This window comes from Nicotiana attenuata, chromosome 1 (assembly GCF_001879085.1).
Source record: "Nicotiana attenuata strain UT chromosome 1, NIATTr2, whole genome shotgun sequence".
Lineage (NCBI taxonomy): Eukaryota > Viridiplantae > Streptophyta > Magnoliopsida > Solanales > Solanaceae > Nicotiana > Nicotiana attenuata.
This window is the reverse complement of record NC_031989.1, coordinates 25,895,553-25,913,717: the sequence shown is the minus strand read 5'-3', so window position 1 is coordinate 25,913,717 and position 18,165 is coordinate 25,895,553. Positions and strand designations below refer to the sequence as shown.

General features: G+C 42.9%; 1 protein-coding gene and 1 pseudogene across 2 annotated transcripts; both read right to left on the bottom strand.

Annotated features, from left to right (window-relative positions):
• On the bottom strand, nucleotides 760-1,395 carry LOC109234157 (annotated as a pseudogene). The gene has a single exon (XR_002069147.1). The product of XR_002069147.1 is annotated as a 60S ribosomal protein L13-2-like (transcript).
• Nucleotides 2,527-3,681, bottom strand: LOC109234149 (F-box protein At5g03970-like). The gene has a single exon (XM_019400017.1). The coding sequence runs from the start codon at nucleotides 3,679-3,681 to the stop codon at nucleotides 2,527-2,529; it is 1,155 nt and encodes a 384-aa protein (XP_019255562.1).

Below are 18,165 nucleotides of genomic sequence, written 5' to 3'. Positions count from 1 at the left end.
TAATAATGATAGCATTTCAAAAAATCTTTGAAAAATAATTTTGGAAATAAGTAGTTAAAGATAAGGATAAAACATGAAAACGATGTAAAAACAATATTGGTACCAGGTAATGTTATTGGAAATGAGAGAAACAATGTTTTCCTAAAATCGATGTAATTTAACGATGTAAAAACAATATTGGTGTAAAAACGATGTAATTTAAATGTATTCTATTTCAACGTTCTGCTCGTTGCAATTTTTTAGCATCCCATGTTTTCCTTGAAGCTATTTTTGATGTTATTTCTTAATATGTTCCGAACTTGTTATCTTATATCTACTTCCTTCATATTACAAGAATATGCCATTTATTAGAAGTTAAAAATAATTTTGGAAATATATGTATGTCGACTGGAAGCAAATGTTTTTCCCTTGAAGAAGTTTATCTTGACGTCCCTTTGTTCACTTCTAGTAGTTCCTAATCTTATGTGATAAAGGAAATGGTTAGTGTAAGTGATCCTGTAAAGAACTTACCCTAATGATCTGTCCTTGTTCAAATAATTTTATCTATTAAGCTAAGCCAATGTGTTATAATGGACCATATACTAACTCATGTATTAAGTGGACCTATTTGCATATTTGTGTGTTAATGTACTGTGAGTTGTTAGTTTAACTATTAAGGTGATCATATCAGTGGCTAGTTTTTTAAGTTGTGAATTCCCAGTTTGGAATTCTATTAAAGTTTCTTTTGCATTTTTTTTCCAGAGAGCAATAGGACTTATGCTATAACATAAACACCATCAAAAGATTTGCATGATCTTCCTTTCCTACTTCAGCTGCCCTCTTAAACCTGGCTCCGATGTGTTGCGCATTTGTACGCTCGATATGCAACTCGCCATAGTCATTGAATGATTTCATCTCATCTGTGACCTTGACAAAATCAACAGCTGGCTGCTCCCTAGTAATAGGCATGTATGAACCCTGGACCTGGGTGGCAGTAGCAAGTTCCTCTGCACTAGAATCACCAGCCTTGACTTTCTTAGCATGCCTTGGGAAGATGACAAGCTTAGCTGTTCCTGCGGCGATGATCAACAGCAATGCCAATGGTTGGTGCTAGTTTCTTGGGAATACCAGCTGCTTTCAGTTCTTCAAGAGAAAATCCCCTCCCAGCCCGGACTTTCATGTTGTATTTCAGTGTTTGTCCATGAACAATAGGTCGAAGTGATCCCGCAGTTGGCCTAGGGAAGATCTTCACAGCCTTCTGCTGTCTAGCAGCACGTCTCCTTGTTTTCCTAGCTGGCTGGTTGAACCAAGTCCTTACATAGTTTTGCCAATGCTTCTTGAAGTGCCCATTGGGTATAACATTGTTGTGCTTCATCTCTTACCTGGTTAGCTACTGCTTCTGGAGGCTTTGGGAGTACAAAGTCTTTTGCATTCTTACACAGATTTAAAGACAACCAATTACTTGTTGTCATCTCTGACTTGTTTTTGAAAAACTTTGTGCTTTAAGGTTTTTACTGGATATAAGATTTTTTCATCTTAGCAAAAAGAACTGAAGACTTAGAGATCGACATTCTAGTACATTTGAAAACTTTGTGCTTTATCCATTGTTTATGGACCATACCCATTCTTATAATGATAAACTAACTCTTGAAGGATAATGACTTTATTTATCCTCTTTTGTAGGTCGAGCAATTGAAGAAAGGGAAGATGGAGATTGTGAAGATCTAGACCTTACTTAAGAACTTTGAATTGTTGTCTATGTTCTAGGAATCTTTTGTTATCAACAATTGAACTAACTCTTGAAGTGTTGATGTAAAACTTATGTGATTGGCTTAAAATATTTTGGTTTTATGGAGGAAATGTTGTGTAAAACTTATGTGATTGGGTTAAAATATTTTGGTTTTATGGATATAATATAGATTATGAAGTGTTTTATCTTTTTATTTATATAAATTTCAGGTCATTACAAATTTTATATATCTAAATATTCATTTACAGCCAGGGCGTAATAGTCTAATAGAACCGTTCCAATAGGTCTTGCAAACCGTTCCAATAGGCATGGCAAATTGTTCCAAAATAGTCTAGAAGAACCGTTCCAATAGGTTTTCAAAACCGTTCCATTAGGTCTTATCAATCGTTCCAAAATGTGCAACAAACTGACACAATAGGTAGTTAAAACCGTTGCAAAAGAAATAAAACCGTTACAATAGCGTAATGAAACCGTTAGAATATTTGTAAATAAACGTTGCAATAGCTTACATAACCGTTGCAACATATTATATGGTAACGGCTGCCAACCGTTGCTATAAACTATATGGCAACGATTTTTAACCGTTACAACTGGAAAGAACTACTCGTTGCTTCAAACAGAGGAACAACCGTTGCTATAGATATACCTTAAGCAACGGTTTGGGTAACCGTTGCAAGAACCGTTATGCTAGATCTACTGGCACGGCAGCGTATGTAACGGTTTCTAAACAGTTCCAATAACGCTATGGCAACGGTTTACCTTTCTGTTGCAACGGTTTTATGGCTGTTGCAATAGGCTCATTTTCCAGTAGTGTGATGCCACTCGTAAGAAAACAATGTGTAGCATCGTGTTTTCCAGCAAGGTTCTCCAAAATCATACACAAGTTCTGCAATATTCGTCTCCAAGTCATAAGAAATAACTTTACCTCTTACAACAAAATAAAAGATGTGCGGAACAGTAGGATGAATAACCATGTTTCGCTTCTCAATAACATGTAAGCTAGCTAGTCCAAAAGCCTGTGGACATTTTACAACGGTATTGGCAACATACTTCCTAACCCATACTGCATCTCGACTACGAATATTACTCTCAAGGTACCATACAGTAATAGGTGACCCAAATCTATCATTCAATACCAAATACAAAGCCCCACCTGATATTCCAAGAAAACATGAACTGTCTCGACCGGCCACAATCTCTTCAGATTCAGGCAATGCCAATGCCCATAGACACTTATGGACACTATCGTAAACAGTGATCTGTGGTCGTTGATCAAACCAACAGAATACTCCATCTATGACACCAGCTGATGATGTTTTTATATCCCAAGATGGGCAAAATGTAAGAGGTACATCAAGATTTATATTGTTGGCCGTCCAAATATTAGTCTCAGAAGAGAAACTTTCAATTGTTATACTAGTGAAATTTATACCCCAAACAGAAGGCAATGCATAGCGAACTATAGTAAAGGAGGCGACATCTTTACCAGGGTCATCTACCTTACAAAAAAAACCAACAGCTGGGTCCTTCATCCGGATTTTAGTTTTAGGAAGAGCCAAACGCTGTCTTGTGACAGGATTATAAACATAATAAACCCGCGGGTTATTAACGAAAAGAAGAAAACCATTGGATGATGCGACAATATACTCTCTCTTCTTCTTGCCAAGAAACTTGACTGACTCCTCCAAACTAGTAATATTATTCACTAGTCGTGAAGACGGAGATTCATCTAATGACGACGAGAAGAAACGAATTTGCGAACGTAATCTGGTGTCCCGAGCTTGATAAAAAAAACCAATTAGATTTGGTTGAGGAATGTACTTTCGCCAACACTTAGATACACATTTAAACCTTGCTAGAGATTTTGAAGGCAAACCATGCAATATGTCGAATATGATTTCCTCAGGCAGCGCGCCTGCACCTTTATCAGGCGATTTGCATAAACGTTTCATACTACTAATACTTGCAAAAAAAAGAACTGTCAAACTCAAATTTCCTCAAACAATCTCTAGTCTAGAAGCATACAGAATTCGAACTGTTCAGGCTAAAAGAATTCAAATCAAGCAGCAAATTTAGAACAGAAGATAATCAGAAAGAAGAGATAATTTACTGACAAACGACTACAAATTTTTGTCGGAATCGGAGCCGCACAATACCCTAAAGAAAAGAAGGGTATAAATAGATGTAAAGAAAACCGAAGTAATTGGTTAATACTACTTCCAAAAATAGTAGGATTAATTAGACTATTCTTACACTAACTTCTTTCTCCTTCTACTCTGTTTATGTTAAGTAAGTATGTAGACTTCGAAGTTGAGTAATATGTTTGTTTGATCAAAAGTTATCACATACCTTATGAGTATAAAACAACATAATTAAATCACGGGAAAATCATAGCAAAACGTAATAATCTATTGGACCAAATGAAGGAAACGAAAATAAGTACTCAGAGTTAGGAGGAGAAACATTAAAATCCTTTATTGATAATGTGGATTTGGCCTGCCTCTCCATGGAGAGGTTCAGAGCCTTACAATGGTGTTCTACTCTCTCATAATATGGGTATCATTGTGTTTTTTCTCTTCTTTCTGGATCGTGACCAAGAAGGAGCCCCCTTTAATATGGTTCCCTCTCTTGGTATTTATAGCTGTGAGCTTCGTGAGCTGGCAATAAGTGGCCGTGACCACGTTGGGGTTTTGCCTTCATGATGACGGATGGGCCGTGGCCTTGTTGATCGAATCAGATGAGGGTTGAGTATCGTTAATTCTGAGTGGTCGTACCACTAATTAATCATGAATTAGCTTAAGACGGGATTAGCTTCGTTAATTATCGTGGGGTCGGATTCTGACCCATACAGTTAGTCCCTCCGCTTATTGAGGTCGTGCCATGGTCGAGCTCAATGAGCGGATTTCATCGACTGTAGTTTGAAAAACTCGGATAGGGAGGTCGACCGTCGCTTCGGTCGAGGCCGAATTCCCTTTGGCGATGGCCCTTAGCCTTGTAGAGTGTTAGTGTTTTGTTATTGCGCTATCAAGTCGTCGTTCGATCGAGGTCGAACTCTCCTCCATGGCGAGGGTGCTTAACCCTTTAACTTAATTCGAGTGAGGTCGAGCTTTGTTGTGCTCTGATCCTTACGTTTGTTTGGGAGCATAACCGTCGACCATGGTGAACGGGTCATATGTTGTGCAGCCGAAGGGAGTAGGGGTACGCTGGATACGTGTTTGGCGACGTTCGTCATTCTGAAGGCGCACGGAACATCCTCTCGGCGTTCATGTGTCGTTGCGACCATTTCGCAGGTGAGACGCCGGTTGGTGACGGAAAAGCCTCTTCACGGAGCCTGTCATAACGACACGCGTTTCTGCAGAACCGAATCAGTTTGCAGTTGGTCATGTAGTTAATGAAGGCTATTGGGGCTTGTGAAAGCCACTTGTGTTGCTTATAAATAAGGGCTGACCCATTCATTTTTTTATAATCACTGTTTGTCTGAGAGAGATTCTGAAGAAGCTTTTCTTCCTGCTAATTCACCTTCATCTTTGTTCTTCGATTGATATAACTTCCGTCTTTGTCCCTCAAACTTTGTTTCTTTCTCGTTATTGAATCAACAATGGCAGGCAGTTCTCCCCAAAACGTTCTTCCGATGGATCTTCCGGTTAACTCTCCGGTGACCGAAGGGCCATCTCCGGCAATGGGCGGTGCAGAACTGGTGGAGACCGATGAAGCCCCATCGGTTGACGAGATACTGTCCGGAGGTCCGATGACCGATTTCACCACCGATGGTGGGGGGGATCAGGTAGATGAAGCACCGTTTATGGGGGAGATTGGGATGTCCAACTACGGGGACAGGGGGTCATCCCCAGCTATGCTGACGTCGTTCTCGCTAGAAGCGAGGAGAGGGTCCACACCGACCGCAGGGGATACTGCGTCTTTTACGTCTATCCCTTCAAGTTGGGGTTTAAGCTCCCGCTCCCAATGCTAGTGGTTGATTTCTGTCATTATTACGGGGTATGCCCGGGTCAGCTTGCTCCTTCTCTTTACAAATTATTAGCAATGCTTATCAAATATGCAGAACTGGCCGGTAGGGAGGTCACGCTGCAGCATGTTCTTAGCCTCTACGCTCCCTAGAGAGTTCGTGGTACCATGATTCGAGCGTGCCCTCGCGGGACGAGGGGCCTGACTGTGAAACTGGATGATAAGGTCGACCCTCGCCCTTTCGAGCACTTCTTCTACATCAGGACTGAACATTTAGTGGCATGCTCTACTGGGTTCCCAGAGGCTTGGAATCATGCATGTAAGTTTCTTAATCGTCGAATTCCCTTTGTGGGCATGGCCGTAGGCCTCTTCGTCTTAGTTTGTTCTTTATCTTAATCGTTGTCTTTGCTTTGCAGTCTTATTTGTTGGAGGTGGAGAGCATTGCGTTGGAGGGTGAAGTCGCGAGCTGCTTTCGAGGGAGCGCGTCAAAAGGCTCGTGAGGCCCGTACCGACTGTGGTTTTTTGAGTTTGACTTTGGTAGGCAGGTTAGTTTTTGATTGTTGACGACTTTTCTTCTTCGACCGACCGTGATGATAAAAAATGCGGCCTTGTAGTTTGACCGGGGCCGGACTTTACGTGTTCCTAATTTTAGTTCGAGTCCTGGTTCAACTGTGGTTGAACTTGTTAGATTTGAGGACGAAGGCGTCTAGCCTTATGGTTCAAGCGAGGTCGAGTCCCAGTTCAACTGTTGTTGAACTTTGTCAATTTTGATGGCGAAGGCGCATAGCCTGAGTCCCAGTTCAACTGTTGTTGAACTTTGTCATTTGATGGCGAGGATCAACTGTTGTTGAACTTAGCCTGAGTCTTGGTTCAACTGTATTTGAACTTCTTGGCGAAGGCGCATAGCCTGAGTGATTTAATGGCGAAGGCGCATAGCCTGAGTCTTGGTTCAACCGTAGTTGAACTTCTTGGCGAAGGCACATAGCCTTGATTTAATGACGAAGGCTCTTAGCCTGAGTCTTGGTTCAACCGTAGTTGAACTTCTTGGCGAAGGCGCATAGCCTTGATTTAATGACGAAGGCGCTTAGCTTGAGTCTTGGTTCAACCGTAGTTGAACTTCTTGGCGAAGGCGCATAGCCTTGATTTAATGACGAAGGCACATAGCCTGAGTCTTGGTTCAACCGTAGTTGAACTTCTTGGCGAAGGCTCATAGCCTTGATTTAATGACGAAGGCGCATAGCCTGAGTCTTGGTTCAACCATAATCGAACTTACTGGCAAAGGCGCATGACCTTGATTTAATGGCGATGGCGCATAGCCTGATTTTATGGCGAAGGCGCATGGCCTGAGTCCCAGTTCAACTGTTGTTGAACTTAATCGATTTTGATGGCGAAGGCTCACGGCCTGAGTCATGGTTCAACTGTATTTGAATTTCTTGGCGAAGGCGCATAGCCTTGATTTAATGGCGAAGGCGCATAGCCTTGATTTAATGGCGAAGGCGCATAGCCTGAGTCCCAGTTCAACTGTTGTTGAACTTTGTCGATCTTGATGGCGAAGGCTCATGGCCTGAGTCCCGGTTCAACTGTTGTTGAACTCTGTCAATTTTGATGGTGAAGGCGCATAGCCTGAGTCTTGGTTCAACCGCAGTTGAACTTACTGGCGAAGGCGCATAGCCCGAGTCTTGGTTCAACCGTAGTTGAACTTACTGGCGAAGGTGCATAGCCTTAGTCTTGGTTCAACCGTAGTTAAACTTACTGGCAAAGGCGCATGGCCTGAGTCCCAGTTCAACTGTTGTTGAACTTTGTCAATTTTGATGGCGAAGGCTCATGGCCTGAGTCCCAGTTCAACTGTTGTTGAACTTAGTTGATTTTGATGGCGAAGGCTCATGGCCTGAGTCCCAGTTCAACTGTTGTTGAACTTAGTTGATTTTGATGGCGAAGGCTCATGGCCTGAGTCCAATATTGTGGGTATTGAGTGCTGAAGCTCGGTTTTGATTAGAGACCTTGAGCGGCTTACCCGTTGTCTTCCCAACCAGGGTATATAGGCTGTCTTGAGGCGACTTTCGGCTCGAGATATCTCCATGCCGGTTTCTGGCCGGAGCTCGTATCAGGGATGCGGGAGATGCCTTACAGAGATCTTCCCTTAGGAGGGGCTTCTTCTTTGCACTATCCGAGATCAGAGAGAGAGGACTTGGATCTTGATTTGAGATCTTCGAGTTCCCCTTGTCCGACATGCCGCTTGGTTTATTTGAGCTGGGTTGCTTTTGTTTTTTCTTTTCTGGCGTTTCTTCCTTTTTGGTCCAGGGAAGAACTACACGATTTTGCTAGGAAATCCCCACAGACGGCGCCAAATTGTTTGCTCAAAAGTTATCACATACCTTATGAGTATAAAATAACATAATTAAATCACGAAAAAATCATAGCAAAACGTAATAATCCATTGGACCAAATGAAGGAAACGAAAATAAGTACTCAGAGTTAGGAGGAGAAACATTAAAATCCTTTATTGATAATGTGGATTTGGCCTGCCTCTCCATGGAGAGGTTCAGAGCCTTACAATGGTGTTCTACTCTCTCATAATATGGGTATCATTGTGTTTTTTCTCTTCTTTCTGGATCGTGACCAAGAAGGAGCCCCCTTTAATATGGTTCCCTCTCTTGGTATTTATAGCTGTGAGCTTCGTGAGCTGGCAATAAGTGGCCGTGACCACGTTGGGGTTTTGCCTTCATGATGACGGATGGGCCGTGGCCTTGTTGATCGAATCAGATGAGGGTTGAGTATCGTTAATTCTGAGTGGTCGTACCACTAATTAATCATGAATTAACTTAAGACGGGATTAGCTTCGTTAATTATCGTGGGGTCGGATTCTGACCCATACAGTAAGTGGCCGTGACCACGTTGAGGTTTTGCCTTCATGATGACGGATGGGCCGTGGCCTTGTTGATCGAATCAGATGAGGGTTGAGTATCGTTAATTCTGAGTGATCGTACCACTAATTAATCATGAATTAGCTTAAGACGGGATTAGCTTCGTTAATTAACGTGGGGTCGGATTCTGACCCATACAATGTTATATTAGAGTTAATTTTTTACGTGATTATACCTGTTATACTAATAAAGTCACAAAATTATTTTTTATATCTTTAAAGCATAGTGATTTTTACTTGGTGTAAATGTAACATCACAAAATTATATTTTTGTATCATTAAAGTGAGTGATTTTTACTTGGTGTATCTGTAACGTCACAAAACTATTTCTTATATATTATTAAAGTCAGTAAGTGTATCCATTGTATCAATAAAGTCACAAAATTATTTTTTATATCACTAAAATCAGTATGATAAATGATGAAAAATGTATATTTTTGAGTATGTTTATATATTATTTCTTATGGAAGATCACATAGTTTTTGAAGTGAAATATGCTCATTACGTGTTTCTTATGTGTAGGAATAAACTTGCACGGAAAAGGATCAAATGAGGAAAAATTGGTGAAAAAGAGCTGAAGAGAAAAGTCCCGGACAGCGAATCGAGGTTCACTTCGCTAGACCGGGACCGGAGCAGAAGAAACCAGAATAAAATTCCGGACAGCGAAGCGAGGTTCACTTCGCCAGACTGGGACCAGAGCAGAAAAAATTAACCAGTTTCTCCAATCCGAAATAGGAGAAGGAAAATCCACCCCATACGAACCTTAGTCACTATAAATACATCCTAAAACGTGATTTTGAAGGGGGAGATATGTAACGACCCGACCGGTCGTTTTGAGAAATTGCACTTCGCTCGGTTGTTTGAGGGCATGAGTATCTCTGTATGATGTATTATGACTTATATGAATCATTGGTTTTAGTTTTCAGGTTATCCGGATTTTGATTTGGAAGAATGATTCTCAGCTAGAAGCTTTAAATTTGAAAGGTTTGACCAAGTTTTGACTTTTTAGTATTCGATCTAGGATGTGAATTTCGATGGTTCCGCTAGCTTCGTTAGGTGATTTTGGACTTAGGAGCGCGTCCGAAATGTAGTTTGGAGGTCCGTGGTAGAATTAGGCTTGAATTGGCGAAATTGAAAATTTGGTGATTCCTGGCGGCAATGAAAAATTTGATATCGGAGTCGGAATGGAATTCCGAGAGTTGGAGTAGGTTCGTAGTGTCATTTCTGACGTGTGTGCAAAATTTGAGGTTATTCGGACGAGGTTTGGTAGGTTTCGGCGTCGTTTGTGGAACTTGGAAGTTTAAAATTTCTTAGACTTGAGTCTGAGGTTAATTTGGTATTTTGAGAGTTCTGAGGGTTCGACCAAGTTCGTATATTGATATAAATAACTTGTTGGTGCCTTTGGTTGAGGTTTCGGAGGCCTTGGACGTGTTTCGGGTGAGTTTTGAGCGAGTCCGGACATTTCCGAAACTCTGATATTGTTCTGGTGCCTTGAAAATGCGGACCTGGTCAAAATTTCGGGGACCGTGGAAGGGGGGGGGGGGGGGGGGGGCGGACCGCATAATTTTGGTTGCGGTGGCGCTCCAGGGAAGTTCTACAGATCTGCTGGTCCAACTTCGCAAGACAATATCTTTTGATCTACAGGGAATTTTGAGATTATTGAAAAACAAAAGTTGTAGCCCTTTGTGTCTAGTTTCCAGAAAGGTATAGAAATCATCATTTGGACATTAGTAGAGAAAGTTATGACCAAAATACTAAAGCCTGACAGTGCAGCCACCAAAAGTGCGGCCGCACCATTTTTTCGCGACCGCATGAGCTGGGAGGCGCGGCCGTGCTTGGAATTTTGCAGACCGCATAGTGGAGATCGGAGGGTGCACTATATAAACGGGGTTTAGGGCATTATTTCACATTTTGGACCTAAGGAGCTCGATTTGTGGCGATTTTTCGTGGGTTTTTCAAGAAACTTATCAGGGTAAGTGATAACTCGAATTTGATTAATATACATGAATATATCAATGATTTCATCATTTAATTAGTACTTTGAGTTGGAAATTTGGGAAAAATATTAGATACTTCATAAAATGAATTTTTGGGATTTGAATGTCGATTTGAAGTTGAATCTGAGTGAAACTAGTATGGTTTGTCTCATAATCGAGTGGATTGTCGGATTTTGTGACTTTGTCGAATTTCGAGACGTGGGCCCGGGGCCCGGCTTTTGAGTTGACTTTTTGACCTTTGACCTAAAACTTAGCATTTTCTTATGGGATTGATTCCTTCAGCTCGTGTTGATTGTATCGAATTGTTTATGGCTAGATTCGAGGCATTTGGAGGCCGGTTCGAGAGGCAAGAGCATCGCGGAGTAGAATTTTGATCGGTTTGAGGTAAGTAACGTTTTGATCGTGTTGATTGTATCGAATTATTTATGGCTAGATTCGAGGCATTTGGAGGCCGGTTCGAGAGGCAAGAGCACCGTGGAGTAGGATTTTGATCGATTTGAGGTAAGTAACGATTGTAAATCTAGTCCTGAGGATATGAAACCCCAGATTTCGTATCGTTTTACTGTTTTTGAGGTGACGCACATGCTAGGTGACGGGCGTGTGGGCGTGCACCGTTAGGGATTGTGACTTGGTCCGTCCAGTAGCAACTAATAGTTGCGTATTTGGTTGAAACTATATGATACTTATATGTTTTAGAAAGAGTAGATCGTGTTGATTGTATCGAATTGTTTTGTGGCTAGATTCAAGGCATTTGGAGGCCGGTTCGAGAGGCAAAAGCATCGCAGAGTAGGATTTTGATCGGTTTGAGGTAAGTAACGATTGTAAATCTAGTCCCGAGGGTATGAAACCCCAGATTTCGTATCGTTTTACTATTTTTGAGGTGACGCACATGCTAGGTGACGGGCGTGTGGGCGTGCACCGTTAGAGATTGTGATTTGGTCCGTCCTGTAGCAACTAATAGTTGCGTATTTGGTTGAAACTATATGATACATATATGTTTTAGAAAGAGTTTTTGTAAATTGGGCTGAATGCCATATTTGGGCCTTGTGCCAGAGCTGTTTGGACCCTTAGGGGCCTTTTTCATACTATCCTCTCACTATTTTTGGTTGAAAATCTATACTCAGTCATGTTATACGTATTGATTTCATAACCCAGTCTTTATTACTCTGTTTTGATGCATATAAAATATTGTTCTGGGCTGAGTACCCTATTTTTACTGATAGCCTAGTGGCTTGAGAGGTTTATGACTGAGTGAGGCCGAGGGCCTGATTTGTAAGGATATTTATGGGATCGGACTGCACGCCACAACATGTTGTTACTGATTCATGATTGAGAGAGGCCGAGGGCCTGATTGATTTATGCCACGAGGTGGCTTGTTATAGCGCTTGGCTGTAGGAGCCCCTCCGGAGACTGCACACCCCAGTTACCGCATGTACCCTGATTTTGAGTGATGTTATGCTCGAGGGGTTGTTTACGAGTGATTGTGAGGTTTGCCCGAGGGGCTGTATATAAGTGATGGTATGGTTTGCACGAGGGGCTGTTATGATTCATGTTTGCCCGAGGGGCTGTTTATGATTTATGTTTGCCCGAGGGGCTGTGAGGTTTGCCCGTGGGGATGTACATGAGTGATGTTTTGCCCGAGGGGCTGTTTACGATTTCATCATTTTGCTCACTGTTGCACTAAGCCTCTGTTTGATAACTGTTGAAAAATATCTTTAAATGATTTTACTGGAACTGAGTTTTAAATGAAATGATTTGATTCAAACTGTGCTTTTAAAGCCTGTTGCATTTTACTGAGATTTCATGATATGAACTTTATATGTTTTATTGCCCGTCATTGCTTCTCAGCCTTTATTTACTTTGGTTACTTACTGAGTTGGCATACTCACGTTACTCCCTGCACTTTGTGTGCAGATCCAGGTATTTCTGGACCCGGTAGTAGGTATTGATTATTCAGTTGCAGATCCATCGGAGTTAGCAAGGTAGCTGTCTAGCGATCGCAACCCTACTTTCCTCCCTCTTTATCTTCCCTTAGTTGTATTCAGTTATTTTCAGACTATGTTAGTCTTGGTATTGTCAGACGGTTGTAGTTGATGCTCATGACTAGTGATACCCCGATGTCGGGCTTTCTTTCCGCACTTTTGTTTTGTTTTTTGAACTCCTTTATGAAGGTTTTATATTAAATTGCTTGGAAATTATATTTGAAATGGAAATATCGATTTGTTTGGATAATGTGTCGGCTTGCCTAGTACCACGATAGACGCCATCACGATAGGGTTAGTTTTTGGGTCGTGACAAGTTGGTATCAGAGCCTAGGTTACATAGGTCTCACGAGTCATGAGCAGGTTTAGTAGAGTCTCGCGGATCGGTACAGAGACGTCTGTACTTATCTTCGAGAGGCTGCAAAACCTTTAGGAAATTCCACATTCTTGAATTCTTATCGTGCGACATTGATTCAGTTTGAAGCGTCACTCCTTGAATTCCTTCCACGCATTCGTATGCGCACATTGATGCTCGGTATCAGTTGTGCATCGACGGCTTGTGAGTTCCATGGTTGAGGTGCGAGATGTGATTTTGGCATGTTAATGATGGGCCAGTTTGGAGGACTTGAGGCCGGGTTTTGTCTGTGGCTTGAGTACTGAGATTTCGATTGTGTGAGCACGTGCAATAGGGACTTATATGACCGTTTGTGTCCTTATTAGTGGGATTTGTGACTGGATGACTATGGGGTGAGTATGATTTGATTGTGAGATGTGTTCAGACTGATCGAATGTGACAAGAAGAGTTTACTGACGATGTATCAAGGACTATTGGGTGTTTGACTTCTGTCTTGAGTTGGCGTATGGCCTCGAGCTATGGGTGTGTTGAAGGACCTCTCGTGTAGTTTAGTTGTGGAGTGGAGTAGATCTTCACGTGTGTTATGAGTTCAGACTCAGGGGGATTAAGTGATTGTGTAATAGTTCTGATTATGGAAGAATATAGAGAGATATCAGTTTAAGGCTAAGCAGGTGGGTTATCTCCTGCGGGGTGTTCTGAGGTTTGTGTGATCCCTATGTTGGTTGATGGGAGTCCTCTTTTACCAGTGAATCATATATAGTACAATTTGAGTTTGGATCGCTTATGAGAATGGGCTTGTTTGTTACGAGGGTGAACGCGAGATTTGCAGATGATTTAAAATACTAGGTGGTTTGTGTTGCATGAGCTTACGAGAGGATCTAGTTGAGTCTCACTATGGTATTATGGCAGTAATAGAGTATGGGCATCGTGAGTTATTGTGTGTTTTGATCTATGGCCAAATGGGGGAGTCTGCTACTGATCAGTTGATTGCACGGTATGTGTTGCATTGGTTTCAGTTTGAGGTATACCGGTGAACCAGTTATGGCCTACAGAGGTTGAGATCAACGATGACTTGAGTAAAGGAAATTTTGGATGAGGGTTGTGTTATGCTTTATGGGTATATCAGAAACATTGGATGATTTAGTTATTATTTGTAAGGGATGTAATGTGTATGGAGTAGGAAATCGCTCGGTGGCTTAGAAGAATAGGTTACTTAGGTGTTGCTGTACTAATGGAACACAGGTCACTTGGTTCACTTGATCAGTTAAATGAGACCTGAGTAGAGTGGATGACTCTCGAGAATGGTTCTAATGGATTCAAGATTTATATGTAACAATCGGGATCTTCAGTATGTGTAAATGGCTAGAAAATGAGGTTTACATTGGACGGTGTCAAGACTTGTGGCATTTCTATATCATATGGATTCTACATATTAGTATCAGGAAGTCTCTTCAGGTAAGTACTTGAGGAGAGGCCTTGTCATTCTGGCAGATTCAGTGGTCGCTCGTCTGGAGGCAGGGATTATTTTGGTACAGGCCATCCTCCTAGGCCGTTTCAGTCAGCACTTGAGGCTTCTCCCGGTGCTCTGAGTGGCCGTGGTTCTCATATGCAGTATTCTGATCAGTTGCCCTACAGTGCACCATCAGCTCCTATCAGTGCACCTCCGCTCCAGAGTTTTTAGGGTGGTTATCGAGGCCGTCAGGGTCAGTTTTAGGGTCAGCAGTCTCAGCAGCCGAAGTCTTGCTATACTTGCGGTGATACGAGGGACATTGCTAGGTTTTGCCCTCAAGCCTCGAGCATTTCTTAGCACCAGGGTTATCGTGCTATGGTTCCAATACCGGGTGTTCCACCGCCCGCTCAACCAGCTAGAGGTAGGGGTCGAGGTGTTAGAGGTGGAGGTCAGGCCATTAGAGGTAGAGGCCAGGCAGCTAGAGGTGGAGGCCAGCCAGCAGGAGGCCGTCCTAGGGATGTAGTTCAGAGTGGTGGGCTGGTGTTATACTATTCCAGCCAGACCTGAGGCTGAGGCCTCCGATGCAGTTATCACAGGTACAGTTTCAGTTTGCAGTAGAGATGCCTCAGTTCTATTTGATCCAGGGTCCATATATTCTTGTGTATCATCTTATTCTGCCCGTTATCTGGTTGTGCCTCGTGATTCTTTAAGTGCTCCTGTATATGTGTCTACACCGGTGGGTGATTCTATTGTGGTAGATCGTGTCTATCGTTCATATGTGGTTGTTATTGAGGGTCTTGAGACTAGCGTAGATCTCCTACTTCTCGACATGTGGATTTCGATATCATTCTGGGGATGGATTGGCCATCCCATTATCATGCTATATTGGACTGTCATGCCAAGACCGTGACCTTAGCGTTGCCGGGGTTGCCTCGTTTGGAGTAGAGAGGGACTATTGGTCATTGTACCAGCAAGGTTATCTCAAATATGAAGGTTCGGCGTATGGTTGATAGGGGATGTTTGGCCTATTTGGTGTATGTTTGTGATTCTAGTGTTGAGGTTCCTTCTATGGATTTTGTGCCCGTTGTTCGTGAGTTTCCAGAGGTATTTCCTTCAGACCTACCGGGGATGCCACCCGACAGGGACATTGACTTTTGCATTTACTTGGCTCCGGGCACTCAGCCCATTTCTATTCCGCCATATCATCTGGCCCCGCCAGAGTTGAAAGAATTAAAAGAACAGTTGCAGGACTTGCTGGATAAAGGCTTTATTAGACCGAGTGTCTCATCTTGGGGTGAGCCGGTGCTGTTTGTTAAGAAGAAGGATGGGTCGATGAGGATGTGCATAGATTATCGGCAATTGAAAAAAGTCACCATCAAGAACAAGTATCCATTGCCGAGGATTGATGATTTGTTCGATCAGCTTCAGGCTGCCAAGGTATTTTTGAAGATTAATTTGAGATCTGGCTACCATCAGTTGAGGATTAGGGCATCCGATGTCCCTAAGACAGCTTTCCGCACTCGATACGGGCATTATGAGTTCTTAGTGATGTTGTTCGGGATGACCAATGCCCCAACAACTTTTATGGATTTGATGAACCGGTGTTTAAGCCTTATTTGGATTCCTTCGTGATTGTCTTCATTGATGATATTTTGATCTATTCCCGCAGCCGGGAGGAGCACGAGCAGCACCTTCGAGTCGTTCTTTAGACTTTGAGGGACAGTCAGTTGTATGTTAAGTTTTCGAAGTGTGAGTTCTAGTTGAGTTCAATAGCATTCCTGGGTCACGTTGTATCAATAGAGGGTATTCAGATGGATCCTAAGAAGATTGAGGCAGTCAAGGAGTGGCCTAGACCATCATCAGCTACAGAGATCCGAAGTTTCTTGGGTTTGGCGGGTTATTACTGTCGGTTTATGGAGGGGTTTTCATCCATTGCAGCCCCGATGACCAGGTTGACCCAGAAGGGTGCCCAGTTCAGTTGGTCGGACCAGTGTGAGGCGAGCTTTCAGAAGCTCAAGACAGCTTTAACTACGGCGCCGGTGTTGGTTTTGCCCACAGGTTCAGGGCCATATACAATATATTGTGATGCATCTCGTATTGGACTTGGTACGGTGTTGATGCAGAATGGCAAGGTTATTGCATATGCTTCGCGGGAGTTGAAGATTCACGAGAAGAATTATCCAGTTTAAGATTTGGAGCTAGCAGACATTGTTTACGCGCTGAAGATTTGGAGGCATTATTTATACGATGTGTCATGTGAGGTGTTCATGAATCACAAGAGTTTGCAATACTTATTCAAGTAGAGGGAGCTAAATTTGAGGCAGAGGAGGTGGTTGGAGCTGTTGAAAGACTATGATATCACCATCTTGTATCATCCGGGGAAGGCCAATGTAGTGGCCGATGCTTTAAGTAGGAAGTCAGTCAGTATGGGCAGCCTTGCGTATATTCCGGTCGGTGAGAGGCCGCTTGCTTTGGATGTTCAGGCTTTAGCCAATCAATTCGTGAGGTTGGATGTTTCCGAGCCCAGCCGTGTCCTAGTTTGCACAGTCGCTCGTTCTTCATTATTTGAGTGTATCCGAGATCGACAGTATGATGATCCTCATTTTCTTGTCCGTAGAGACACAGTTTGGCACGGAGGTGCCAAGCAGGTTACAGTTGGAGATGATGGAGTTTTGAGGATGCAGGGTCGTGTTTGTGTGCCTAATGTGGATGGACTTCGTGAGTTGATTCTAGAGGATGCCCATAGTTCCCGTTATTCTGTTCATCCGGGTGCCGCTAAGATATATCAGGACTTGCGGCAACATTACTGGTGGATGAGGATGAAGAAAGATATTGTTGCGTATATATCTCGGTGTTTGAACTGTCAGCAGGTAAAGTACGAGCATCAGCGAACTGGTGGTTTGTTTCAGAAGATTGAGATTCCTGATTGGAAGTGGGAGCGTATCACCATGGACTTCATTGTTGGACACCCACAGACTCAGAGGAAGTTCGACGCAGTATGGGTCATTGTGGATAGGCTGACCAAGTCAGCGCATTTCATTCCTGTGGCGGTTTCCTATTCTTCGGAGCGGTTGGCTGAGATATATATCCGGGAGAATGTTCGTCTTCATGGTGTGCCCGTATCTATCATTTCTGACCGAGGTATGCAGTTTACCTCGTATTTCTGGAGGGCACAGCGTGAGTTGGGTACGCGGATCGAGTTGAGCACAACATTTCATCCTCATGCGCACGGGCAGTCCTAGCGTACTATTCAGATTTTGGAGGATATGCTCCGAGCATGTGTTATTGATTTTGGAGGTTCTTGGGATCAGTTCTTGCCATTAGCAGAGTTTGCCTACAACAACAGTTACCATCGAGCATCCAAATGGCTCCCTATGAGGCATTATATGGTAGACGGTGTCGGTCGTCGGTTGGGTGGTTTGAGCCGGGAGAGGCTCGGTTGTTAGGTACAGATTTATTTCAGGATGCCTTGGATAAGGTTAACATCATTCAGGATAGGCTTCCGTGATGTGGCATTCATTGTCGGAAAGCGAGTGTTGCTTCGGGTGTCGCCCATGAAGGGCGTGATGAGATTCGGGAAGAAGGGCAAGCTAAGACCTAGGTTCATCGGTCCTTTTGAGATTCTTGACCGAGTGGGAGAGGTGGCTTACAGACTTGCGTTGCCGCCGAGCTTATCAACTGTGCATCCAGTGTTCCATGTGTCCATGCTTCGGAAGTATCACGGTGATCCATCCCACGTGTTAGACTTCAGCACTGTCCAGTTGGA